Source organism: Zonotrichia leucophrys, chromosome 7 (assembly GCF_028769735.1).
Source record: "Zonotrichia leucophrys gambelii isolate GWCS_2022_RI chromosome 7, RI_Zleu_2.0, whole genome shotgun sequence".
In the NCBI taxonomy this organism is placed as follows: Eukaryota; Metazoa; Chordata; class Aves; order Passeriformes; family Passerellidae; genus Zonotrichia; species Zonotrichia leucophrys.
Genome location: NC_088177.1, coordinates 31435667 through 31461169, shown reverse-complemented (window position 1 = coordinate 31461169; position 25503 = coordinate 31435667). Strand labels below are relative to the sequence as shown.

The 25503-nt window shown below is 38.3% G+C and overlaps 1 protein-coding gene across 3 annotated transcripts; it reads right to left on the bottom strand.

Moving 5' to 3' along the window:
* Window positions 1-5987: 5987 nt before the first annotated feature.
* Window positions 5988-25500, bottom strand: LOC135450600 (cytochrome P450 27C1). Of its 3 annotated transcripts, XM_064718929.1 has the most exons (10): window positions 25099-25500; window positions 20380-20570; window positions 18561-18760; window positions 16587-16796; window positions 15167-15330; window positions 12480-12646; window positions 11622-11700; window positions 10744-10947; window positions 8157-8318; window positions 5988-7350 (listed from the first exon to the last, which is right to left on the bottom strand). In XM_064718929.1, the coding sequence occupies exons 1-9, from the start codon at window positions 25423-25425 to the stop codon at window positions 8202-8204; spliced, it is 1659 nt and encodes a 552-aa protein (XP_064574999.1). In that variant the 5' UTR covers window positions 25426-25500; the 3' UTR covers window positions 5988-7350; window positions 8157-8201. The 3 variants fall into 3 exon arrangements, with proteins under 3 accessions (XP_064574999.1, XP_064574998.1, XP_064575000.1); XM_064718928.1 differs by having other exon boundaries at window positions 5988-8318; XM_064718930.1 differs by lacking the exon at window positions 25099-25500 and adding an exon at window positions 24437-24475 and having other exon boundaries at window positions 5988-8318.
* Between the last annotated feature and the right edge of the window lie 3 nt (window positions 25501-25503).

The following is a 25503-nucleotide window of genomic DNA, read 5'->3' as shown; positions in this document are numbered from 1 at the left end:
ACAAGTCTGGAAATGTTGCACATCTGAGCATTTTTACTAGGGATTTTTCAATACAGGATGTTTCCTCAAAATCTCACCTTTTGGAATCACATGAATGGGTGTCCAGAGCAGAAAAAGGTCATAATCTGAATCACAAAAACTGAAAACCAAGGAAGGGCAGAGGGAATTAAACCATCACTTCAATATTTTCATTTATTTTAAGGAATTCACAGCCTTGAGTCACAAGCTAAGGAAAGACAAAATGTGACACTTCTCCCTTGGACATGGAGGTAAAGGTAAATTTATTATATATATTGCTGAAATATGCTGCTTGTAAAACAAGCTTCCAGAAATTGGTAGCAAATAGAAAGCCAAAAGGCAACTATTAACAGAGAGCAGTATTGTTGGTCTACATAACAGCAGTGAGCAAAACAAAGCAAACAATTCTTGGATAGGAATAATCTTGCACAGCATTATCCCCTGGCTGTATGTGTGCTGTCAGATCTTCTGAGATCCTAGACTTAAAACAACCAACCAAACAAACAAAAATATCCCTTCCTAGCATGCCAACATGATCCAGATTTACCAAGTCTTACACAGCAAACATTTAGAAAGGCAAACAAGCCTACATTCCCTAGACAGGGCAACAAATACGTACAAATCCATTTGCAGATCCTACCAACACTGCACCAACTCATAGCCTCAAAAGGGTGTGGTAATCCTGGGAACCGCACAGCTCTTTCCTGCTGAAATTACACATTTCCATTCTATTTAGAAAGTTTGTTTTTTTTTTTTTTTTTTAATGGGGGAGAACAAGAAGGTTCAACCTTGCCAATAATAAAATGTTTCCTGGAGATATTTAATTAGTTCTCCTATCCTATCCTATCCTATCCTATCCTATCCTATCCTATCCTATCCTATCCTATCCTATCCTATCCTATCCTATCCTATCCATTACCACAGCAAACAAGTCTTCATCTTCTTATATAATTACCAGAATATATAAATGGAAATACACACAATTTATGCTTTATACTGTACAGGATGGAACAGTGCCCCACACAGGTTTTGATAAAGGTTATCTGATCAGTTATGATCTTTTTATAAAAAAATATTTTACAGATTCCTGTTTGTTTATGTGTAATATTAGAGGCAGTTCTGTAGACACTAGTCCCACATTAATTATCTTGCAATTAGAGGTTGCTGTTCATCCCACAGGAATGTCCAGCTGACCACAAAAACTTTATTGACTCACTGCTGTCTTTGATGCATTTCTCTTGGCCCCTTGGTTACAATCAGTAGTCACTAAAAACACCAATCACAATCACAAAAACCAGCCAAAGCAAGTATCTTCTAGCTAGCAGTTCTTACTCATTTATAAGTTGCCATCCTCTTAAAAAATACTTCAATAAATATTAAAGCATAACAAGCCTTCCTTGTTTTAGTTCTTCTTTACTGATCCTGAGAAATAAATAATGGATTCTCATTGCTCCCTGGTGCTGACACTAAACATCCCTCTTTCCAGTCAAATTGTTCAACATTAAACTTCCAAACTTTAGATGTCAAGTGCATGATGATAACCAATAAAGAGAATGCTTCCATTTGTTGCCTAAAGACATCTAAAAATAATGAGCTCTTTTCTCCTCTCTTTTTTCTTATGACTGTGCAGTTACATAATAGTCATAGAAGTAAAGCAAAGGCCTAGGAAGATTTTCTCCTCTGAGAAGTAGCCAGCTCAGTGGAATAGCCTGAGGACCCTGACCTAACCCAGCACCTGGGAAATGTAAGGTTATTCCCCATCCACTGTATGTTTTTCTGAAATTTAATTCATTGTAATTTTACATGAATTGCACAGTTGATATTTCATCACTTCTCATGGCAGAAAATCATTAGTAGCTCACTATTTTCTGTTCCAGTAGAAAAAAGACAATGTGCTAATTGTAATTATTTTCTAGCCAAATAACAGCATAAATTTCATTTGGTCTTGCCTCTAGTATTGTGTGGTGGAATGCCAACATCAAAAATAATAATGAAAGTACTTAATACCAAATTATCCATCAACACAATTGCAGTAATTACAATCAGTACTCTTGCATTCCAATGTGACCCAGAATCATGACAGATTAAAACATTAATCTCTACCTATGCATTTGCCAGTGAAGCTTTGTCAGTCGAGATGACCCAGTCCCAGAAGATGCAGAAAGAGGAATTTAACACAATTGAAACTGTTCAGAGTGGGCCTAAAATTCACAGCCTTGAAAGCATACAAACATTATAGACATCTGCTCTGATGCTGTATTAGATCTTTCCTGCCTCAATTTAATCTGACATAACCAGTGGATGGAGAAGTGTAGCCATTCCCTGCAGAGGTGATGATTGATCTCTGCATCACAGGAGGAGTTAGAAAGCTTTGCCAGCTGAGATTTATGTCTCAGAAATCGGCAAAGTTGGGATGTTTTGTAACCATTTTAAAAATACAATGTGGGATAGAGGTGAGACAAATGGCTGCCCACACTTCCTGGAGCTGATTTCTATTTATATTGCAAAACTAAGCTGACTAGCAACCAGTGGATGATTACTGCTTGGATGAATTTGGTGCCTTCATTCTTTGTGGAAGGAAATGCATGTTATTTCATACAACTTCATCTGAAAATAACAGGTATTTGGTAAAGTTATCATGATTGCTATGCATTTATTATTTAGGAATTTGTGACCATAAGAGAAGCATCTATAAATGTGATAGTCCTTAGGAAAATTAGAAATACTGATTGCCTTTTCAGTGGTATCTTCTTAGATGAAGATGTTTAGCCAAGTCCATCCAGATATGTGTAACTGATTCCCTGCATACCTTTCTGATTCTCTAATCCACTAGACTTAATTCTTCTTTTCACATCTGGGATGAGGCTGTCTCTGCATTATTTGGGAATCTTCAAGCAAATTCAAGTGTTCACCCCTGTCTGCATAAAGGAGACAAAGAGCTTCACGAGTTGAGCTGCTGAAAGCGAGAAAGACTTGTCCAAATATTTCTTATTCTATTCTTAACTGTGGTGGCAAACATTCTCTTGCAGCCGTTTATCCCTTAGACACTTCCTTCCAAAATCCCTGACTGCAGCCTTCCTTTTGTCTGAGTAAAGTGGGCTGCTTCAGTGAGTTTACACTTCAGTGAGTTTACACTTCAATGTAATTGTTTCCCAACTAGATAAACATTTGACAGCAAACACAGAGTTTCAAACATTGCCAGGATTGCTACAACACCCTCTAAACGGTGTCAGATGATCTCGTGTTTGCTGCAATGTTTACTGCAGGAGTGTCTGAAACACACAAATATCCCCCTCAATTGCTTCCTGTCTCCTTCACTCTTATCTCACCTCGACTGTGATCTCTTCAGAGTAGGAACTGGCTTTATTTTGAATTTTCCATGATAACAGGTAGAGTGTCAAAGCTCAATGATTAACAAACTGTGAAAGACAAATCTCAGCAGGAGCCATTCAGGACTGCAAAGGCTGGATTTTCTCCAACAAAACATTTCCCATATGAAACTTTGGACATGCTCTACTTTTTCCCACGTGCAAATTCCCATTTTGAGCAAGGATATACAAAAGATGAACAGAAATTGAGACTGTTTACATGTACAGGGGCAAAGAGATTTTTTCAAACAAGTGTAACCAAACTCCTCTATCTTTAGCAAGCCATATATTTTATTTTTTCCCCATAGATACATAATCCCAGACTTTCGCTAAGGAATACTATAAAGGCAGCACCATCTAGTGGTACCAAAACCACAGTGTAGTATTTTCAGTGGTTTCCTGAAAATTCTTTTGCAAACACAGGGGAAACTCAGCTGAAATTATTTTTGAAATACCCACATGACATTTACATGTTTCGGTCTTTTTTTTTTTCCATCAAGAACATATGAATAAATATTTGCAAGCTCTTATATATATATATATACACACGAATAAATATTTGCAAGCTCTTATATATATATATATATATATATACACATTTATACACACACTTGTTTTCTCTTGTAAGTACCCCTTGGAAAGGAAAAAGGGAAGTGAACAGGTGCATTAATCACAGCAGATAAAATATATTTCTTTTTACTGTACACACACACACACACATATATATATATATATATATATATATATATATATATATATATAAATATTTTTAAAAGATCAGGTACCACAATAATTACTCCTCACACCTTTCTATCCAGCTTCATTATTTACTACTGCATGTGTAAGGTTTACACCTACACATGAATAAGAAATACTTGGCAACTTTGGACTTCCCAAATATTTTCCAGCACACATTCCAGGGAACTGTAGTGTATCTTTCTTCAATAAATACAGTCCATGACAGAGGTGCTCACCTCTCAAAAATCAGAAGGGTCCAGTGTGTCATGGCCCAGTTTTCCTCCCCAGAGATGGAATTGGCACATGGATTTACATCTGTGCTCAGTAGCTGTGCAGTGCTGGGAGTGTCACTTGGTAGCACTTTAGATCATCCTACCATCTGCTTTCCACTTGCCCTTATAAATCCTCTATTGACACTTCTGTGACACTTCAGGAGGTGCAAAACCCTCGGATTCATCTGCATCCATGGGAGCCTGCCAGTGCAAACTACCATTGTTCTGAGCAGTGAGAATCAGTGCTTTGTTACAGCCCTTCTGAGTCTTCCTCTGGGCAGGCACCGATGAAGTTTGGCATTACCAAAGTTATAAATCTTAGCAATTCTATGAAATTATATGATAGCATGTTTTAAAGTTAGAAACATTATGTGACGTATGGAATTCTTTATCTTTTCATGGTTGGGGATATTTTTTTAATAAGTCTTCCCCATGTCTCAGAATGACTTCATTCTAAACTCTAATTCTCCTGATAGTTTGAAACCTTCCACACCAGTTTATTGATTAATTGTTACTGGTGATACTTGTTTTGAACAGGCATTGTCCTTTGCCTTAAGGAGCAAAGAGCTTAACCTGAAAGAATTTGAAGAAAAGATTTATGTCCTCTTGCAATATTCACTTTTCTAGACTAATTACATGAACTTTTTGAGGATAAATTTAATCTCTTGCAGATATCCATGTTTCCACTACCTGTTATCTAATCCAACTGGAAAGAGCAAAATCAACTCAGCAGTTTTGTGTCCAACAAAACAAGTTCTCCAAACCCCATGGTTACATAGCTTCCAGATGTGCCAGGGCTTGATCTGCCAGCAAACCACAGGGAGGCAGAGCACAAACCATTATAGCATAACCCTTTTTCCACTCCCAGAAACTATGAACCTGATAATCTTAGTGTATCCTCATCTGCCCAAATCAAACTACACCCTTCTTGAATACTAAAGCACACTGTATTACAGTAGTTAAGAAGAAGTATCTCTGACAGAAGTTGGGGAAGAATAGGTCAGATTGCATCTCCTACATTGTGGGCTGTATTTCTCATTATTCTCACATACTTGCACTTTCTAGTCACTTGGGATTATCTAAGCCTTCCTCCACATATTACATTTTCAAGTGGTGAGCTCCTCAAATAAATTATTTTTATTTCCTACATACATATATTTTGCTATTAAGTTCCAGCCCATTTCTATTACATTCTGGGTTGTTTATGTTGTTTTGGTTTGATTTTCACACTTTTTGCCTTTTTTCTTTATATCTTTAATACTCATCTGTGTATTAAGCAGTTAATCAAAACACTAACATTAGAGTCAGTCCTTGGGTATTTCTTGGATAACTTTGCCAGTACCTTTCCTCCACAATGACAGCACCCTTAAGATAATGTTATCTCCCCTTTTGCCAAGTCATTACACATCTTAAATTCTTGTAAGAATGCCCCTCTTTTCTAGCGGAACTATTACCTTTCCATGGAGCAGTCAATCTTTCAGTTCAATACAACAACTTAAAGACCTGAGAAAGAAAAATGCCAATATAAATAGCAATTAAAATAAGAACAAAGCCTTGTAAATTCTGTATAAATATTTTATTATGTATAAAAGACAACTTACATGGATAGGTGCTCTATTAGAACAAAATACTGGCTGTTTTCATTAAAAGATTCAAATGCTACAAAAAGCATTTTAGAATGTCTCTTCCATCTTCTGCACTGACATTTTACTTAGGGACTCATACCAAGCAGCAAATGTACTGCAACACAGCAGTGGCTGGTGTTTCTAATGATGCTGTGACAAAGCAAAAGGAAGGCACCATATGGCATCCAAATTTGGATTCAAGGCAGGAGCTCCTTGTCTCCAAGTCAACAAAACCAGGCAGAGTTATGGAGTCAAATACTCAGTCCATAGACTTTTAAACAGATTTTGCAAAACATCTCCCCTTTGGGATGTCAGCTGGCTCTGGCAAATACAAATTTCTTCATTTGATTCAAGATGGAGACAACTGAAAATAACAATGGGAAAAAAAAAAAAAGATGGAATAATTGGGAGCCTTGGAAAAATCAGAAGGCAGGCTTGTTCAAGGAAAATACTCCCAAGAGAATACCTGGTTTTCTTACAGTACACATATATGCTCAACACAAGAATAATATTTTTAAAGTCCTTATGTAGGCATTTAATCCTCTAGTAGATCAGATCAATTTTGTTTAGTGTTATTATTTTGTATAGGAGATCCATACAAAGGAGATTTTGGTTCTCTTTTGTCTAAACCTTGAAAAGGCACCACTAAAAGAAATCAAAATACTTTAACAGTGCAACTGTAGTAGCTAGGTGGCAATGTGAAATTTCATGTACACCATTAAAACTACAGAGTTTTTAAATTTCTAATCTCTCTGACTTCCAAAGGCTAGACAATCAAAGAAAAATGTTGTCATTTTAAAAAACAAGTTGCAAAACTTTTGCTAGGTTTATTTAGCTGAAATATTTATGGTTGTATGTAACCTACCTCCCAAAAAACAGTCAGAGCCTGACATGTAAACAGTTAACTATATATAATTACACATGTACCATAGTAGGATATGCAGGTTTGAACATTGTTCAAGGCATAATGTAGACACAGGGTACAAGGTTTCTCTCAAAAATGGGAATGTAAGGTTAGTGCAGTGATACTAAAGTTATCCAAAGTACCATGAAAGGGAGAGTTTTCTGTTGGCTGTCATAGGAAAAGTAATCATAATAAAAAACCCGAAAACAACCAAAAAAATGACCCCCAAAAGACCAAACCCAAACTTCCAGGTGTCCACTCTTTCTGTTAGGCACCAGATAGTAAACAAACTTCTCTGAATACTTCAGTAGTCACATTTCCATCCAACAGAATTCTGTACTTGCCCAGGGGTTCAGCAAGTTAAAATGGGAAGATTCCAGTTCTTACTGTTGAAGAACAGTAAAATTTACTGTTTCCAGTTCTTACTGCTGAAGAACAGAATAAAGTCAAAAGCAGTATTTTAATTAAATGATAAAAATGTAACAACTACTTTCTTTTAGTATTTACATTTGGGTTTGGCATATTAGCTAGAACAATGAAAGTGGCTTGTGCTTTGGTGATGAGAACAATGCCTGGCTTCAAACTCTCCAATGTGACATTTAAACATTCATTTTTAAGATTTTATTTTTTAAAAACCGTATAAAAACATTATAGGGGCATTATGTTTAGATAAATTTGTATATGTACTGTATTTCAAGTCTCAACAACTTGACATAAGTTGTATTTTTTCTATCCTTACTTTTCATATTACTGGATTTTTTTTTAATACATGCAGAGTAAATGTTTTTACATATTAAAAAATTATCTCAAGATGTTATTGTTACATGAAAACTTTTACAAAACACTGGAGGACAAGAAACAGGAAAATATAAACTTATACATGCAGCTAATTTCCACATATTACATAATAATCCCCTTGCTCTCAAATGCACTCACTGAGTAGCAGCGTGACAAAACCACTGAATGATACTGACATGTCTGAATTTACTTCTGGTTGGCTTTTTTCAAAGCATGTGCTGTTGTTTCAAGGAATTCTCCCAGATAAAAGGAGATTCCCAGTGCAAGAAGGAATGTTTTTTGGTATGTATTTTCATGTGTAATTAACTGTTACAGGAGAGGTAATGGCTCTTATGTACTGCTAGAACTAAGGCAGAACATAATACTTCATGATATTGTCAAATAGCTACAAACCAGAGAACAAGCATGTTTTAAACATCCACAAAATGCAAACCTGTTTCCATGAAAATTGTATAAGTACTTCCAAAATGCTTGAGATTCACTTCCTGTCAGAAAATCTGACATTGATAGAGTTTCCAGGAGTCAGAAGTCCATGAGTTTTGGCATGAACTGGTTCAGTTTTGGGAGAAATTTTGATTTCAAAATTCTGAAGTAGCTGTGAACATAAATGGGACAAGTATTAGAAAAACTATAAAATTACCAACAAGAAGTAGCCTTTAAACAAGAGAACATAAGAGACTGTCACAAGCAAAATTTGTGTTGCCAGTTTGGCAGAGTTTAAGTGCTATGATTCCCATCCTGGAAAAGAAAAAAAAGGTGTTACAAGGTAAAGATTATAATTCAAAATCTTCCTCCTCTGATGGAGGGAGGACTGAGCAAGTCCTTTCTGAAGAAATCCCCCAGAACCAGATTAAACAGTCTGAACTGTCAAAGAAATTAAGGTCTCCTCCAAACTTTGTGAGGTTCCCCTCTATGTGTTTTTGGTTTCACTTCCTTTAATATCAATCAATATGTGAAATTATTAAGAAAGCTGTAGAAATCCCAATCCCATCAGACTCATTTTTCTGAATGAAGAACACTTCAGCTCTTTACTTTTACAGTTTCAAGAGGGAAATACTGCAACATCCTCAACTTTTCCTAATAATAAATCTCAAACACTTTTTTCTATAAATTAAGTAAATTTCTCTTATTCTTTCTCTAGTATGACTGATAACCAATGCATTATTTTCCTATATATAACTACATTTTTCAGTGTCAGATATTTGATGAAGCTTTTATTCAAATTTTCTTTTAAAATCCCTCTTGTTATTATCTTTGTCTTCCAAATTTCCTTTAATTTGGCTATATTGTCCTTAAAATGCAGTGCATGGGGATGGCTGTTTATTGTTGCTAAGTGAGACTTCATCAGTGTTTGGCAAGACTGAGTAATTTAGCTCCTCTTTCTGACATACAAAATGCTTGCTAATGCTAATATTATCTAGAATCATATTGCCTTGTCAGAATTGAATGACTTTTTACTGTATCATTTCAGTTTGTTCCTTTGGTACTAATATTACTCAGACAGTTGTTCATAAATTTGTATTTGTGCATTTATTTATTCTCAAGGGCATTAACTTGCAACTGTCATTAATGAATAATTTTGTATTGCTTCTAGAACATTTCTCATTTTTCTTCAAAATTCTATATTCACATCCTCTGTTTTTAAATTAACTCACATCAGCTTGGTATCCCATGCAAACTGTAAAAGTATTCTCTAATCCATCACTTACACTGTTAATGAAAATAACAGCCTAAATCAAATGCAGGATAGACTTTTACTGAATTTTAATTAAATGCTTTCCCAGTTCAACAGCAATTATTCTATAGCTACTGCTTCCAGCTATTTCCTTTTTCCAACCAGCTGTGCATGCATTTTGTGGGCACTTCCATCTGGAACAAATTTTATTAATTTAATTGAGAGCAAAATCATACAGGACGTGTGAAAATACTTCCTGAAGTGAGAGTACATAACTTACTTTATACCCCCTCATGAGGTAAGTGATCAAGTCAAAGAAAGAAATCAGATTGGTCTGAAACAACTTCTCTTTGATAAGCTCCATGTGTTTCTAATTTTAACTCACTTAAACTCATCTCTGTGTTTGTAAATAGGTTGTGTGCTGATTTGCTCTAGTTTCTTCCCAGAAAACAAAGCAGGTTCTCCATTGCTTCCTTGAGCCTCCTTTTACAAAAGATGGAAGTGTGTTTGTTTTACCAAGCCCCCTGGGAGCTCTCTCACTCTCAGCTCTACAGGACAGGCACTAATTGTTCCAAGATTGCTCTCAAAGTTTACTGAAGGAAATTCAAAGACAAATTCAATCAAGCTCTCCTTTGAATATATAAAATTGATCTAAATATTTTTATAGTTAAGTAACTATAAATAGTTGTCAAATCTTCACTATTTGATTGCACGACCTGTACTCATTATTTGAGCTGTAGGCTGTCTTGTAAATGACAAAAAATGTAGCAGCTGTTGGGAACGTTTTCTTTATGATATGAACCAATCAAAAACAATATATCTCAATATGAATTATTTATATAACTATAAATTATGTATATCTAAAATGAGAATGAGTTAGAAGAAAGAACTAGAAGAGACAGAAAAGCCCAGAACATAGAAAAATTCTACCATTTGTCATCACACTGTGATCAGTATAAGGATATAAATCTATTTTACATCTTGGTAAGTTCTGAATTGCTCTAACTAAAACACAGAAACTGAGCAGGTAACCATTCTAATACACATTAAGAAAGATTTCTGATTTGCTTACAAAAACCTTCTGTACTAAATCTATATATTTCCTTAACAAACTTACCTTTAGTTTTACATCCTGTGTACCACACCATCTGCAATGTAGTTTAGGTACTATGCTGCATTTCAAGCATGATTATTTTCAATTATTTAAGTCTCTGCAGCTTGAGTACATTAGACAACACTCCAAAACAAAGGTTTTGAGCACTGTAGGATATCCAGAAATGGCATACATTAAAAAAAATTAATACCAATTCACATTTTTCTTGTAGTGCTGTCATATAGTTCTAACCTGAATCAGTGCAAGATGGATTTCCAGCTCTGCAATTCTTTTTCCTATACAACTTCTGATGCCATAACCAAAGGGGATGGAGCCAAAGTTGTCTACTCTGTCCAAGTTGTCTTTCCTCAGCCAGCGCTCAGGTCGGAACTCATTTGCCACTGAGAAATTTTCTTCACTGTATGAAGTGGCATAATGACAAAGTGCCAGCTGGGTCTGAGGAAATAAATGATATTTATATTTAGCTAGCTCCAACACACAAAAAATTTGAAAGCATTTGCAATTACTGTAATTTCTGCAATGAGAGGTGATAAAAATTAAGCAACTCAGCAATTCTGAAGACAAAAGGATACCTCAAATATCAAATCCCTTGCTCAGTATGTCAAAGGAAATAATCTTCAAATTATTTTCAATGTTGCTGGATATATTAGAGAACATGCAATGGGGAAGGAGATAGGAGCAAGTCACAAGAATTGGGAATTGTTTCATAAAGTTGCTATGAGAAAAAGGGAGAAACTTTACACAAAGGGAATTAACAGACAAATAATTAGAAAACTGCCAGAATAATGAAATCCATGCTTTTTAAATTGAATTGTACCATTACACTGATATGTTATTAATAGTCTCCACCATCAAGGATATTAAGAAGCCATGATGATAAATTCAATTTGCAGGTGAGGACCCAAATAAAAAATATCAAAACAACAGCAGCAAGTCAATGATAAAATCTATCTGTGGCATATAAATGGGTATTACTGAAATACTTTCCTCTTAATATTCTAGCATGGTGAAATCTTTTAAAATCAATTAAGTGTATATATGTTGGAGCAGATCATATTTCATTTGCAAAAATTAAACTGTTCTCTGCAGAGAACTGCAACACAACCTACCCCTTTAGGTATCAAGTATCCTCCAATGATCAAGTCTTTTTGGGTCACTCTTCCATTTCCTGGCAGTACTGGATATAACCTAGTGAGAAATATTTATCTGAAGTTCAAAAGTAATAACTAACACAATTTTTAAAATGTTAAGATTCCAATTTGCATTCCCAAATATGCAGGATGAATGCCATATTCATTCACAGCAAAAATGTTTTTCAGGAGTACAGAACATCTTGGAGCTTCAAAGACCTTGAATCATCTGTAAGAATATGACCATCATCTGAGAAAAGTTATTTATTAGTAACTGAATGTTGAGCTATTTGGTCTATGCATTTATTTGCTTTATACGTGTGCAAGCATGAAGGTAGGTGGTCAAGCTGGAGACATTTTAGCACTACTGCTAAAGCTGAAAAAGTCTTATTGATGCCTTCTCTAAAATCCTCTTACTCCCCTCACCTCATGATGAACATTTAGTATAAACATATTAAAAAAAAGTATGTCACCTGCCTTTAATTTAAATCAAAAAGCTTAAAATTGTTGAAGTGGGACTGTGAAGTACCAGTGTGGGGGAGGAGGTTGTTACATTTTGTCATGCAGACTAAAGGGAAAAATCAAGCTCTCTATTCCCAACCTTAACAGACATGTCATAGGTTTATGTTACCACTTCTACCATACTGAGAAACACTAAACATTATATAATCTATCTTATTCATTGCTTGAGCAGCCTTGGACACAATACTGCTGAAATAAATAAAAGTAGAAGCAGCAAATTGCACTAGCAACAATAAATAAACTACAAATGCTAAAATGGAGTCATTCTCTGCTAGAATAACATGGAATTAAATCTTTTAGTTGTCTGCTACTTACCTCAAGGTTTCTTTCAGGACAGCTCTAATCAAAGGCAATTTTGGGACATCATGAGCCACTGGAACTTGATCTTTTCTCAGTTTATTGACTATTTCCTCATAAACACGTTGCTGCACCTCTGGGTGCTTTGCCAACAAGTATATGGCCCAGGACAAAGTGAAAGAAGTCTAAGGAAAAACCACAATCATCAAGCCCAACAAGATTACATTAATAATAATTTCAAGCCAAGAAAAACAATCAGCTTTCAACTGTGTTTTATATGTTTAAAGTTATAAAACAGGCTGGCAATGATTCCCATCTGGATTCAATGGGAGGTTGCCAGACGTTGCCATCCCCTCCTTCATCCCTTTCCCATCTAAAAGTCCACCACATATCAAAACAATCCCTGCTGATATTTTCCCAGTGAAATATAAAAAGCAACAGAAAACCAAATGCAAACCCAACTATGTGAGCAATATTGAAACATGAGCACTCCAAACAGCAATGGATTAAGTCAGCTCTTAGTTTTCAATATGCATTTCACCTTTCCTTCCAACAAAAACACTTCACAGGAAACAAGATAAGAAAATTCTTCTCAGAACACTTCCAACCCCTTTTAAGCACATGGGGGTCCCCCCATAGCATCCATACAACAGAATTGATATCACCACTGCTAAGATTACACTTTATCCTTTTGGTAAGCAATGCTCCACCACTATCATTTAAAAATATTTTGTGTGAAGAAGAAACAGAACATGAGGCAGGACACAATTCAACTTTAAGCAAAAGAGGATTTAAAGAAGGCCATCATCTAATCTTTTTTCACCACAGCTGGATAAAAAATCAGTTTGTGGAAATGTCTTATTTTGGTCTTAAGTTTAAGATCAATTTAGAATGCAAAGTCATCATGATGGTGACCTTTTATGTTTTGTCTTCAAACAGGGGTATAATGCTTGAAGAACAACTCTCATAAGCTTTTCTTGATTTTCTTGCAATATGGAATGTCTGTGCCTTCTACAGTGCAACCCAGTTGTATTCCACTGAGAGCAGCTTGCAATTGTGCAGAACTTCTCTGGTTAAACAGTGTTCCTTCCCAGGTTCCCAGTTCCTTCATAACTTCTCAAAAATTAGGACTGTTCCAAGAACAGACAAAATGCTTTGTAGCCAACAACTGCCTCACAATTCTACTGAAAGCTTTTATAATCCTCAAAATCTCAGTTTCTATGATAAAATGAGAGCTGAATTGACAGCAGAAGAAGAAAAAAGATTCCTTCCATTTTTGTTTTGTGCTTGAAAATGAGGAAGTCAGAAGTATAGTCCTCTCAGAAAAAGACTGTTGCCAGCTGAGAAAGCTGAGTCAAATGGAAAGGGAAATTCTTGTTGGCATGAATATTGTCCTTTTAGTTTAATGAAAAATGTCACACACTAAAAATGGAAAATTAATGGTGTGAAAGATTAGAAAATGAATGGGATTAACAACTGTGTTTTACTTAAGAAACAACATCAAAAACCTCTGCAAATTATTAAGCCCTTGGGACATTTAACCAATGGAGTAATATTCAGCACATAAAGAAGTTTTACATATGCTCCTTATTTTGGAATTCAAAAGTGATTGCTGCTGGGGTTTTCTGGTTTTCTTTAGAAACCTTACAAACTTTCTTAAGCCAAAAAAAAATCTGAATTCAATTATCCAGAGAGTTTTTCTTTTCTTTAAGACAATTTTAGTTTTTTACTTATTTTAACCTTTTTACTATAAGACTATTTAAGTCCACTTATTTATCAAATTAATATAATTTCTTTAAAAATTTTGTTCAGTAACAATCATTTATAGTAGAAGTGTTCACCAATGTTCTAAATAACTCTGTATGCATTTTATATTCAATAACTCATCTTTCTTTTTCCTTATTCTTCCAATGGTCGTGCTGCAGTCAGTACTGAGCTACACTGATTTCATATGCCAGGAATGAGAGGGGAAGATACACACACGACATTAATGTTTCTTCAAATGTAAGGCAAATCAGAAGAATAAAGGATAAGAGACACTTGAAACACGTTCCTAGGTGTTAACATATTGGATACACCAGCCCCACTAACCCTGAGCCTCTGCCACAGCCCTCTGCCTCAGCCTGACTCTATGTTGTCAGCACAAGCAGGGGCAGAGTGAACTTGTGCCTTACCCAGATCATTGCTGGCCTAACATCCCCCCAGTAATGGATTCCAGCAGAAAGCAGGTATCTGATCCACAGTGTGTGTCCCAGTTGGTTTAATTAGCCATACATGGAAATCCTTTACCAAACTCTACATATGAATTTATTGATCAATTTTTTTCACCCTAACTTTCAGCTAACCTTTCTATTGTGCTCCACCTAAAGTAGCACAAACACCAACCTGATAAGCAAACTTGTAAAAGAAAATGTATGAAATACAAGCTGAATGTAAAGACAATCACTGTTTTATCTGTTTAATAAACTGTGGGACAGATTCCCAAGTAATGAGTTCCTGTAGACCACAGCTAGATCAGAGCACTGATTTCATTCCAGTGGAGAGATTACACACTACAGGAAGTATTTTGTATCACTTTAAAGGCCTCATGGCCTAAATGTGTTAAAATGACATCCTTATGGGCAATGTAACCCCCCTGAAGAGAGCTGCCAGTGATCCTGGTGTACAAAAACAACTATGCACAAGAAAAATGGTAACAAGCTTACTGTGTCTACTCCTGCCAGAAGCATCTCAGTCATGTTGGCATAGATCTCTTCCAAAGTAAGTTCCTTACTCACTAGGAGGTGTGTAAGTAGCCCACCATTCACTACTTCTCCTTGGTCCAGCTGAGACTGAATAGCCTTCAATTTGTTGTCAACATGGATTTGACCTTTGGGATTCAAAAAAATTGTTAAGCCTGCATTTTTATTTTTGTGCTGCTTCCATTCAGTAATCACATTTCTCACACCTGGATGCTGCACATCCAGGGGGAAAAAAAACCTTTTTTCTTAAGGAAAAATCCTAGAGTGATGGTGGAGGTCCTTGGGAATTCATGGCAAGGGAAGATTGAGCTGACAGGAACCTTGGTAGCTCACAGCATGAAAATGCTGAGCCCAAAGAAAGGACACAAGAGACTTCAATGCCCTTCCTTGAGGGAAGCTCGAGGCCAAGTTTTTACACCCACCTGGCTTGTCTCTGGTGACTCTGCAAGAAGAGGGCATGCCGCAACTCAGCACAGAGGCTGCTGCAAGATGCTAGCAGCAACCAGAAGGTCAAAGCCACAGAAATTAATTACTTTGAAGAGAAAGATGAGGACCATCAAGTGATAAAAACACAAAAACTTGAGTGAATGGCACGCTGAGCAATTTCACCCACAGCTCCATGTACCCTCTAAGGACTGCAAAGGGCATCTTTGGTCGAGCAAGGGATTTAAGAAGAGAAAAACTCCTCCAAAAGATAATGGCTCACAGAACGAGCTTACAAAAAAATGAAAATGCATGCAGCTTTCTAATATTTGAGAGAGAAAAGGGGTTCAAGATTTTTTAACACCCAAGAACATTAGAAAAATAAAATTGCAAAGACAACTCCTTCCTACTTACATGAAAACTGATTTATAAACTAGCCTGGAATGTTTTATTTACCAAAAAAACCCCATATTGTAGTATATCAGTGTACTTCAATGTCAACTTATACACTTGTATACATACAAATAAACTTTACAAAATGTTTAATTAATATTCAGAGTGTAGTTTATTAACTTTCTAGTCAGTTTTAGTGGTGATTATGTCAGGGGCTTAATTAAAATTTTGCTGAAGTCAACAAAAGTACCCTCATTAAAATTGAAGTGGCTTGAGATAAAACCTTGGCAAAGCACTTGGACCTGGAATGACAAGTGTGTGCTGAAACAGATGAAGATAAATAAAGAAAGAGCAGTATAAAATAGGGAGTTTTGAAAGATACTGGTAAAGTTTTCTTTCAGTTGAATATTTTTTAAAACAGTTCCCCTGGCCAATCTGCATTTAATATGAAACTTACTTCTGCCACAATGTCTTCTCATAATTTTAGAAGAGAAATGCAGCTTGTCCCGTTCAAACACACCCAGAACCTGCAGAAATACAGCTGAACTTTTCTACTACTAAATCTTACTAAATTTGAAGAGTCCATCCCAGGATCTGCAGAACTCTCTCCAGGGTTTTGGAATAAGTGGACGAAGCCATTTGGGAATAGCACCTGCATACATAGTGGTCTTAAACATGCTAAACATCAATTCCAGAGCCTCAATATATTCAACAGTCTGCTGTGGGATGTTGTTTTCCAGGCAGCCCAGCCGGCATTCGTACAGAATAGTGGCCACACCTGCACATAAAAAAATGAAAGAATTGTCTGTAAACATACATGAATATATATTAATAATTTAAGGAATTAACTAGCATTAAATGGAACTACTTTACAAGAAATTTATTAATATTATTATTATTACTACTTCAGTTGGGGAACAGATAAAACAGAAATTCAAAGCACAGTAAAAGAGCCCAGCTAAACACTGCAGCAAGAGAGTAGTTGCTATGTCAGTAATGCCCAGCATGAGAAGACAGCCAGGAGTTCCACCAGAAGCAGAGCAGCCTCCAGCCTGTTTGCTGTGTTTTGCACTGCACTGTGAATCCTGAGCCTGCCCTGCTGGCCTCTGAACACTCAGGGACACCGGAGTCCAAAGACATTCCTGATACCTGCTGACAACGGAGGAGTTTCTACCACTGGCTGTGTCTGTCATCAGCTGGTAGCAAATAAATAATGAGTCTGTATAAATGGATAAAAAGCCTGCACTCTAGACAGTGCTTTTACTGCACACACCATTCTCCACCCAGCCCTAAAAAAAGCAAGGGTGACACTGTTGCAAGTGGCAATGTTGACTATCTCTTGTTCTGACTTGCTGTAATTTTCACTGATCTTTTTCTGCAGTTCTGCAGGCACCTCTAGACATTATCTTTACTGACAAAAATAATTTTAAAATTTGATTATTTTCAAATCAGTCCTCCTTTCCTGATTTTCCTCCCTGGGCAGATATTTTTCTGCATCTTTTCTTTCTTTTGTGCTTCTTTCAAAACTGCTAGTTCTTATACAACCTCTCACTACCTACATGGTCCCTTCAAAGAAATCTTATGTATTGGTTCTCTGAACAGTTAAAGAGTAAGTTAAATAAACAGCAAGTCATACAGAAAATAAATGTGTGCCAGGCACAAGTTATAGATGAAAAAGTAAAAGAATGTGAAGAATTTAAACCAACCCATCAGTTACAGTGAATCTGTAAGCTCACAGTTTGAAATTCCATAAACTGGTAGTTAAATGCTGGTTTTAGACACTATTAATGTGAAACAGACCAAGCAGGCAGCCAGTAATTTGACACAAAGTGAGCAATCTGGATATTCTTCAAATCCCAAATTACTCAGTTGCCTGTCAGCAAAGGCAAAGAGTACCAATGTTTTTAAAAGGCATTACATAGAACAAGATGGGGTTGTATGCAGCCAGTTAAAGAAATACATAAAATATGTATAGAAAACATGAGATTTCTATAAGAACACAGGAAATGCCATACAGGCTCAGGCCAGGGTTTCATTCAGCTTCATTAATGGTAGCCAGTGGCAGATGATCTTAAGGAAAGCATAACAATCCCGTAGTTGGCATCTGTATGCAGGGAAAAGCAGTGGTTTTTCCCACATTAAGCTATGAACTGAATTTAGATACATCACATGGGGATTCCTCATTGGAATTTGGCTGGTATATTGTGAATTAACATGTCTTAGAAGTCACCTGTTAGAAAGTCAGCACCCTTATTCTGAAAATGCTGAGAAAATAATACAGAAATACAGAGTACTGAGGCTGTTCAAGACCTTGATTGAACATTTTACCTGTACACCAGCATTTCCATGGGAATTGCTCCTTAATAGAAGGACTCTACAAAGGAATTCTACTGATACCCACTGCACTGACTAGGAAGACACACAAAAGCAGAATGTCAAACTTCCTTTTTCAGATTAATTGGCTCAGTCATATGACAGAAATTCCTAACCACAAGCACACTGCTTTATATCCATTTTCTTTACAGATCCTGCCTGGGCTTACCTTCCATTGAATACTTGAAGAAAAGGTTGTTAACATTGGTCACTGTTTCCCCATCCTCCTCTTGACTTCTGAGGGTGTGGATTCTTTTAATTAAGTCTGTGATAACTTCATTGACTCCTTCAGAGTAAACAGCCACATCTTTGGGTTTCAGAATTTTTTGCCTCAGTACACTTCTCATTTTTAGCCACTGCTCCCCCTCCCTAGAAGAAATTATTAATAATGTCAATACCTGGTTTTCCTTAACAATCATCAGCTGGGTAAGAGCTCCACAACCAAACTGTTTGCAATTTTTCATGTCAAATGAGAGCAAATGGTAAAATGAAAATTATGATAATGTATATTTTGTGTTATGCTCCTACAATGTTATTCTGTATTTACAGCAGGTCCTCATTAAATTTCAGTGATGCAACGTCAGTCTCTGGGTTGAGTGACAGAACTTGCCCACTCAGTGATCTGAATTTGATGTGTCCCTATGTTAGTCTGTTAGTAGTAGCTAATACAAGAAATTAGTAAAATATTCTATTAAAATTATTTTAAATAAACATTTGAATGAGTAGTCTGCAAAACTGCTTTTACAGAGAAATAGTACTTAATTACCAAATAAAGGTCTCACAGGCACATCTGACAAATCAATAACTTGAGCTGGTACCATAAATTCCATTACTGATACATCACTTTCAGCTAGCCCAGTTCTAAACTCACAAAGTAATAAGAGAGCAAAGCTACCTAGAGAGAAACAACTTACAGCTACAGATTCTGCTTTAGCTGAGCTATGCATGGAAACCTTGATGCTGAAGACTAAAAATCTGAATTCTAGTATCTACATGCTCTGTATGAGCGGAGTATTTGGGAATAGTGGTTCCAGGGATACCTTTCAATTCCTTATGAAAATGGGCAATTATTTTTAATGTGTTTATTTTAAATTGTTATATTTCCCATTACTTTTTTTACCTGGAGCAATGTCATTGCAAGGTACAGAAACTTATCATCCAGCAGAAGAATTTGATCTCTTTAACAGTTATCTCCTGAGTCTCCTCATTTAAGATCTCTTTTCACTAAATATCAAGGAACTGTTAGTTTGAGTCTCAACTGCAGCTTAAGATTTGAGTCTGCAGTGCAATACATAAGACTTTTGCTACCATGAAAAACAGACTGTCCATGACTCAGGAAATTAATTTCCCTCTAAATAAACATCCTATGTCAGTGGGGACTGTGAGTAGTTCCCAGTGGCAATTAACCACACCCACACACGCTGCCAGGTTATGCAAGCTGTACAGACAGATAGCTCCTCTGCAACCAGCCAGACTCAAAAATATCTGTCTGGGGATGCACTACACTGTGAATTGACCATTCTTTACATTAGTCTACTGAGGGGGCACTTCAGTGAACAATAAAGCTAAAACCAATCTGAGCCAACAATTCCACACAGCACACTGCCTGCTAGATAGAACAGTCTAGAACTGATGCAATGAACCCACATTCATGCAGTGAAGTGCCAAAGCTAGTAAGCTCTATTCTGTAAAAGTGCTTGCAGGTAAGTGACTCAGCTCAAACTCCAGTTGATACACACTCCCAAAGAATGCCTTCGTGCAAAGAAACTTACTGCACACTCCATTACGCATCACTGCCATCCCTTTGAAACTTCACAGCAGGACAAATTCACAGCATTCACCACAAATACCTACTCCCTTCTCCCCACTAGACCCACAAATTTCCCCACAGAGAAAAGCCTGATTTCCCAGATGACCTACACAGTCCTTCAGAAAATCACTAGACTTGCACAAGAGAACAGGGGAAGTGAAGGGCTGACAGCACTTACGCAGAAATGAGCCCCGTGGCTCTGCCCCGCAAATCTCTGTACTCCTGCCAGGATTCCATGTTGGCTCTTTGTGGTGCTCTGCCTTCTGCTCGGAGCACTTGAGCAACCATGTCTCGATCTGCAATGGACACAACAAACTGGGGACCAAAGTGAGACTTGAAGATCTTTCCATATTCCTGAGTGTGTTTTTGCTACAGCATCACCAACAAAGAGAAACAGAAGCCAAGTATTACTAAGGAAAGCTATGACAAAAGGAAACTGACAATTTGTTATACACAAACTCGCTCACATCTAGGATTTGATCCTCAGCCTTCCAGACAAGGAACAGTTTGAAATGTCAGGAGAAGCATGTAAGCATTACTGTGAAATATTCACAAGGAAAACAGAGAGGTCACACAGTTCAGGACCCTGACTGGAAAGACCCAAAGCTCTAAGGCACAGAGTGTGAGTGAAACCAAACACTGAGGAGATGAAAGGACTTCAAAACACATCCCCTCAGATCAAACAGGTCAGAAAGAATGTCTGCAAAAATGAAAAACATGGGAGCATATAGGGTTAAATTACCAGTATAATACAAAAATACCTTTTGTGAATAACTACTTACTCTACCATTTAATTGCTTATAAAGAAGCTATGCATAAGTTTCTCACACCTAACCAAGAATAATGACAGCACAACAGCCTAGTGAAAAACTGCATTTTGGAACAGATTGGTCAGCAGTAAACTTGAGAGAGACATATGCTAATTCTGCAAAAGAAAGGAAAAGGTGGGATCTTATTCTTCAAGGGGGGTTTATTAAGTGGTTGATCCACAAATCATATGATTCAGGCTGGAGGGAAATAAGAGGATTGGAAATTAATAAAGAGGATTGGAAAATATTAAGCTGTGTATATATATTAAAACAAATATACAAAAGCAACCCAAACAGTTTTCCAGTAAGATTGCACTATCACTGTCCTGTGAAATCTTACTGATTATTTCAAATAAATTTCATTCTGACATGGTCATGAAGTGAAATTCTTAACTGTTACAAATTCACTTGGAGTCAAGGTACATCCTCATTTCAGAGGGGGAAAATATTTCCCCAAAACTGCAAAGTAGTTATTGGAAAGATATTATTAAGGCTGTGAAAATCAATTTTAAAGCCTTTATTTCTGGTTAAAGTATTAAGACAAGTTAAACTGACCAAAGTCTAACTTTGACATATTACCTACATTCTAATCCAAAGATATCTGCACACAGAGTTATGCTGATTATAAACCAAAGATGGTTGACACCAACTGCACTTGTGAAAATCTAGCATTGACCCAAGATTAATTTATTTGAAATATATTTTATTTAATCTTAGTTACAGAGATGAATTGTTTAATTGCCAACAATAAGTTAAAGACACATGAATCACTCTTCAAAATATGATACCAAGTACGCTTAAAAAAAATATAATTCTTTTTGTCTAGTTTCCAAATAAAACATGAGTTGTGCAATTGTGGTCTCTGCCAGTCACCTCTTAACTACTTTTGGAACACAATGGACAACTTCAGTTGAAGCTCTAAATATTCTTACCATTTTCAAAAATCAGCATCTAGATTCATATGAGACACATGTATTAGTCACCCTGATGAGGGAAATGCTACAGCAGGAACTCCGTTGTCATTTTGTGTGGTCTGCTCCTAACCAACACCACAGACAGAGCAATGTATGAACAACCTCTCCCAAAATCCAAAGCATCTCTTGCCTTAGAAATGCTTTAGGGATACTGAGCTTGGAGATAATAACTTTGAGAGTGTGTGTCTTGAAAGGAAAGCATGAGTTGGGAAAGGAGTGTGGCAAGGAAAAAATCAGTGGAGTGAGAGGAATACAGGCCACCAGTCACAGAAAAACAGGTTCAACAAATTTTGGTATTTAGGGAGCAGTTTATTTTTTCCATGATGGTGAGGTTTACATGGGAAAACAAACTTCAACAGAAAATAAATCAAGTGACGAGCCATGTAATCAAATAAATTAAATACTAGTTTTAAACCAGAAATGACAAAGTATTTGGACATCCCTTTCTTTCAATAGACTGAACACTATTCTATCAACTTCAGGTATTAAAAAAATGCCCAAGATTTCTATTTCAATATTTTCTATCACAACATGGGTTTTTCTTTCCTTTGTTCCAAACCTTGAAAATATTCCTCTCTAGTGCCTCACATACCACTCTCACACCAGTCATTCTTTCACACACCATAAATTCAAACTGCCAGCATCCAAATCCCTCCCTCCTCACCTTTCTTTTCTTTATCCTTGCACAGCACTGATGAGACAAAAGAGATCCAACCCCATCAAATTAAAAATACTTTCCCTTTGTCATAATTGCTGTAGGCATTACTACTTTGGCCAGGACTAGCTGGAATCATGTTACTGAGAACAGAACCTCCTTTGTGAAAAGGCTCTCAGCTTCCCCACCCCTTCTGCATATATGTGTGCACCAAAGGACATCGTTTAAGTAGCTGTGCTGGTTACCAGAGGGTTTGGGATTAATTCATTCCTGATGTTCACTGCATTGTTAAATTTAACAGACTGTTAAATTTAATGCCTGCTTGCATTCTCCATGTAGGCAAACAGGGCATCCTGTGATTCTTGAGACTCTAGGCAGAATAAAAACTAGAATTATATTGCAACTTCTCCTTATCCTTCCTCACACTTTTCTTTCTAGGAATAGTATTTACTAAAGAAGAAAATACCCATATCAGCTAGTGATAGTGAAAAAGATATACTATTGAGGATGTCTTATATTCTTTTTAGTATTTTGAATAATTTTCAGTGAAAGAACTTGAAACCAATGGTAGCACCTTTTTTATTGTTATGAAACTATGATGAGTACCTCTTAAATTCTGTACACCACCACAGACTTAGAGGAAAAAAATAAACAGAATGAAAAAAAGAGCTTTAGTTGTCTTCACCTTACATGTGCATGTCTTGATTAGCAAGCAATTAAGCTGAGCAATTCATCATTAGCAATCTAGTTTGGCTGCCAAGGAATACCGCATACATCCTAACATTTCTTCCTAAAAATCTAAATGGTAAATATAAGAAAGCTGGACAAAACTAAGCAGCTTATGTGATGCTTTATTTTTCTGTCTCCTGCCTCTTCCTGGTGTTTTCAGGCCCTTTGAAAATCTTCACTTTCAACTTTTTGGTTCTCATACCATTTAAAGTTCGGTTTTCTTTACTTTCCCTTTTCTATTTTAATTTTTCTTTCTCTCTCTTCTTTTTTCCTGAAATTTCAGTAATTTTCAGACAGCAAACCTCTTGGGGTTTGTGAATTTCTGACTGTGAATTTCTTCCTAGTGATTTGGGAAAGGTTACTAAAACAAGCAAAATAATAAATGCCCCGTTTGAAGTATTCCCAACAAGATATGTACAGCCGGTGCAAAGCTTATGGATCCACAGCTGCAGAAGAGTGAAACACGCAGCTTTACTCCCTTATACACAAAGCGCTTCCTTTAGAATCGCTTGGACTACACGGGGAAAGGGCCCCAGGAGATGCACTGTGACTTTTCAGGAATGAAACCCACATGTTTGGCCAAGCAGCCAAAAGAATTCATCTCTGGATAGCGACAGCCTTACGGTAAGAGCGCTGCCCATGCCAGCATCCACGAGGCGCTGCACAGAGATCCCCGTTCCCCAGCTCCCTCAGGGATAACGCGCCTCGCCCGCCCTCACCAGGTGCGCCCCAAGGAGGGGACCCGCCGCGGCTCCACAGCAGCGGAGCTGCCCGGACCGGAGGACACTGCTCAAGCCCCACCCGGCCCCTGGTTCGGTTGGCCGCCTCCCCCCGCTGCAGCACCGCCACACGCCAGGTGACAGGAGCCGCTCTCGGCCCGCCCTCCGTCCTTCCCTTCCCTCCCCTCCCCTCCCCTCCCCTCACGCCGCCATCCGGCCCCGCTTCCCGCCACCGCTCCCCTCCCCCGCGCCAATGTGGCGGCTGGGCAGGGGGCGGCAGGGCCGGCCGCGCCAGCCGCCACCGCTCCGGGCCTGTCCCTCGCCCCCCCGGCGCGTTCGAACCGCCCACCTCCCGCCACAAGGCCGGGGGCGGCCGCCGGGGGCCGGCCAGGGCTGACGGCGGCGCATCTACGGCTCCCTCAGGGCACCGCGATAGGCAGAGTGTATTTATGTAAGGGGAGGCCGGGGCAGGAGAGACAAAATGGTCTCTGAGCACGGCGGGGCCGGGCTGAGGGAAGGGCAGCGGCCGGGGCGGCTCCGGGTGCCGGCACAGCCTCATGCACGGGTGGGTGCTGCGGTCTCAGAGTCCGGGGAAGCCCACGTTTCCCAGCCCTGCCCGCCAAAAATAAGCCCTCTGCAGGCTTGTGAAACAGCTCAGTTAAAAAAAGAAAAAAAAAAAAAAAAAAAAAAAAAGTGGGTTTTTTTTTCCTTCTTTGAGGAACCTACCCAGCGGTTCAAAACGCGCACAAAGATGCGCGGGGAGCGCTGGCGGGCGCCGGGGCACCGGGATCGTGGGATCCCCGCGAAACAAAACTGCGGAGCCTCCGGGGCTGCGGGAACCGGAGCGGGGGATCCCCGAAACCCGGCTCTCCCCTGCGGGAAGGCGGCGCGGCGATGCCCGGCTGCGGTGCTGCTCGCCCGGCGATTCACCGGCGCTTTGCCAGGGGAGGAAAGAAAAGGTTTAAGTAACCCTGGCCTGATTAACGCTCTAAGTACCCGAGGGAGCTGTACCTGGATTTCATGGATGCGGCCAAAGCCGTCCTTCCAGAAGAACTCGTAGAGGTTGTAGAGGGTGTTGGGTCCGGGCATTTCGTGCAGGCTCTTCACGCTGCCCCGGCGGCGCGGGGGGGGCTCCGGCAGCTCCGCTGCGCGCCCCTCGCCTTTGTTCGCTGCCCGCCGGCCGGCCCGCACCTCCCGCGGCTGGCTGCTGCCGCACGGCCGCGGCTGCCCGGGAAACCTGCTGCTGCTGCTGGCAAAAAGCGCCTGGTAAATGTAAGTCCTCTCGCATTCAAGTGTCTGCTTGCATTTCATCGTCAGAACTCTGGTGAAGAAAGACATGTCTTTTAATTTCAGAAGGGTCCACTTTGCTGCTGCAGCTGCTTTTTATTTGGTTGCTCTTTCTTCGGTGCCTGCTTT

What these genes read in the sequence shown, in the direction of transcription:
- LOC135450600 (XM_064718928.1), bottom strand. Translation starts at nt 25,425, where the DNA reads ATGTCTTTCTTCACCAGAGTTCTGACGATGAAATGCAAGCAGACACTT. An exon ending in CTTCAAGTATTCAATGGAAG is followed by an intron (nt 16,797 to 18,560) that starts GTAAGCCCAGGC and finishes TTTTATGTGCAG; the next exon opens with GTGTGGCCACTATTCTGTAC. An exon ending in TCCATCTTGCACTGATTCAG is followed by an intron (nt 8,319 to 10,743) that starts GTTAGAACTATA and finishes TTATGTTCACAG; the next exon opens with CTACTTCAGAATTTTGAAAT.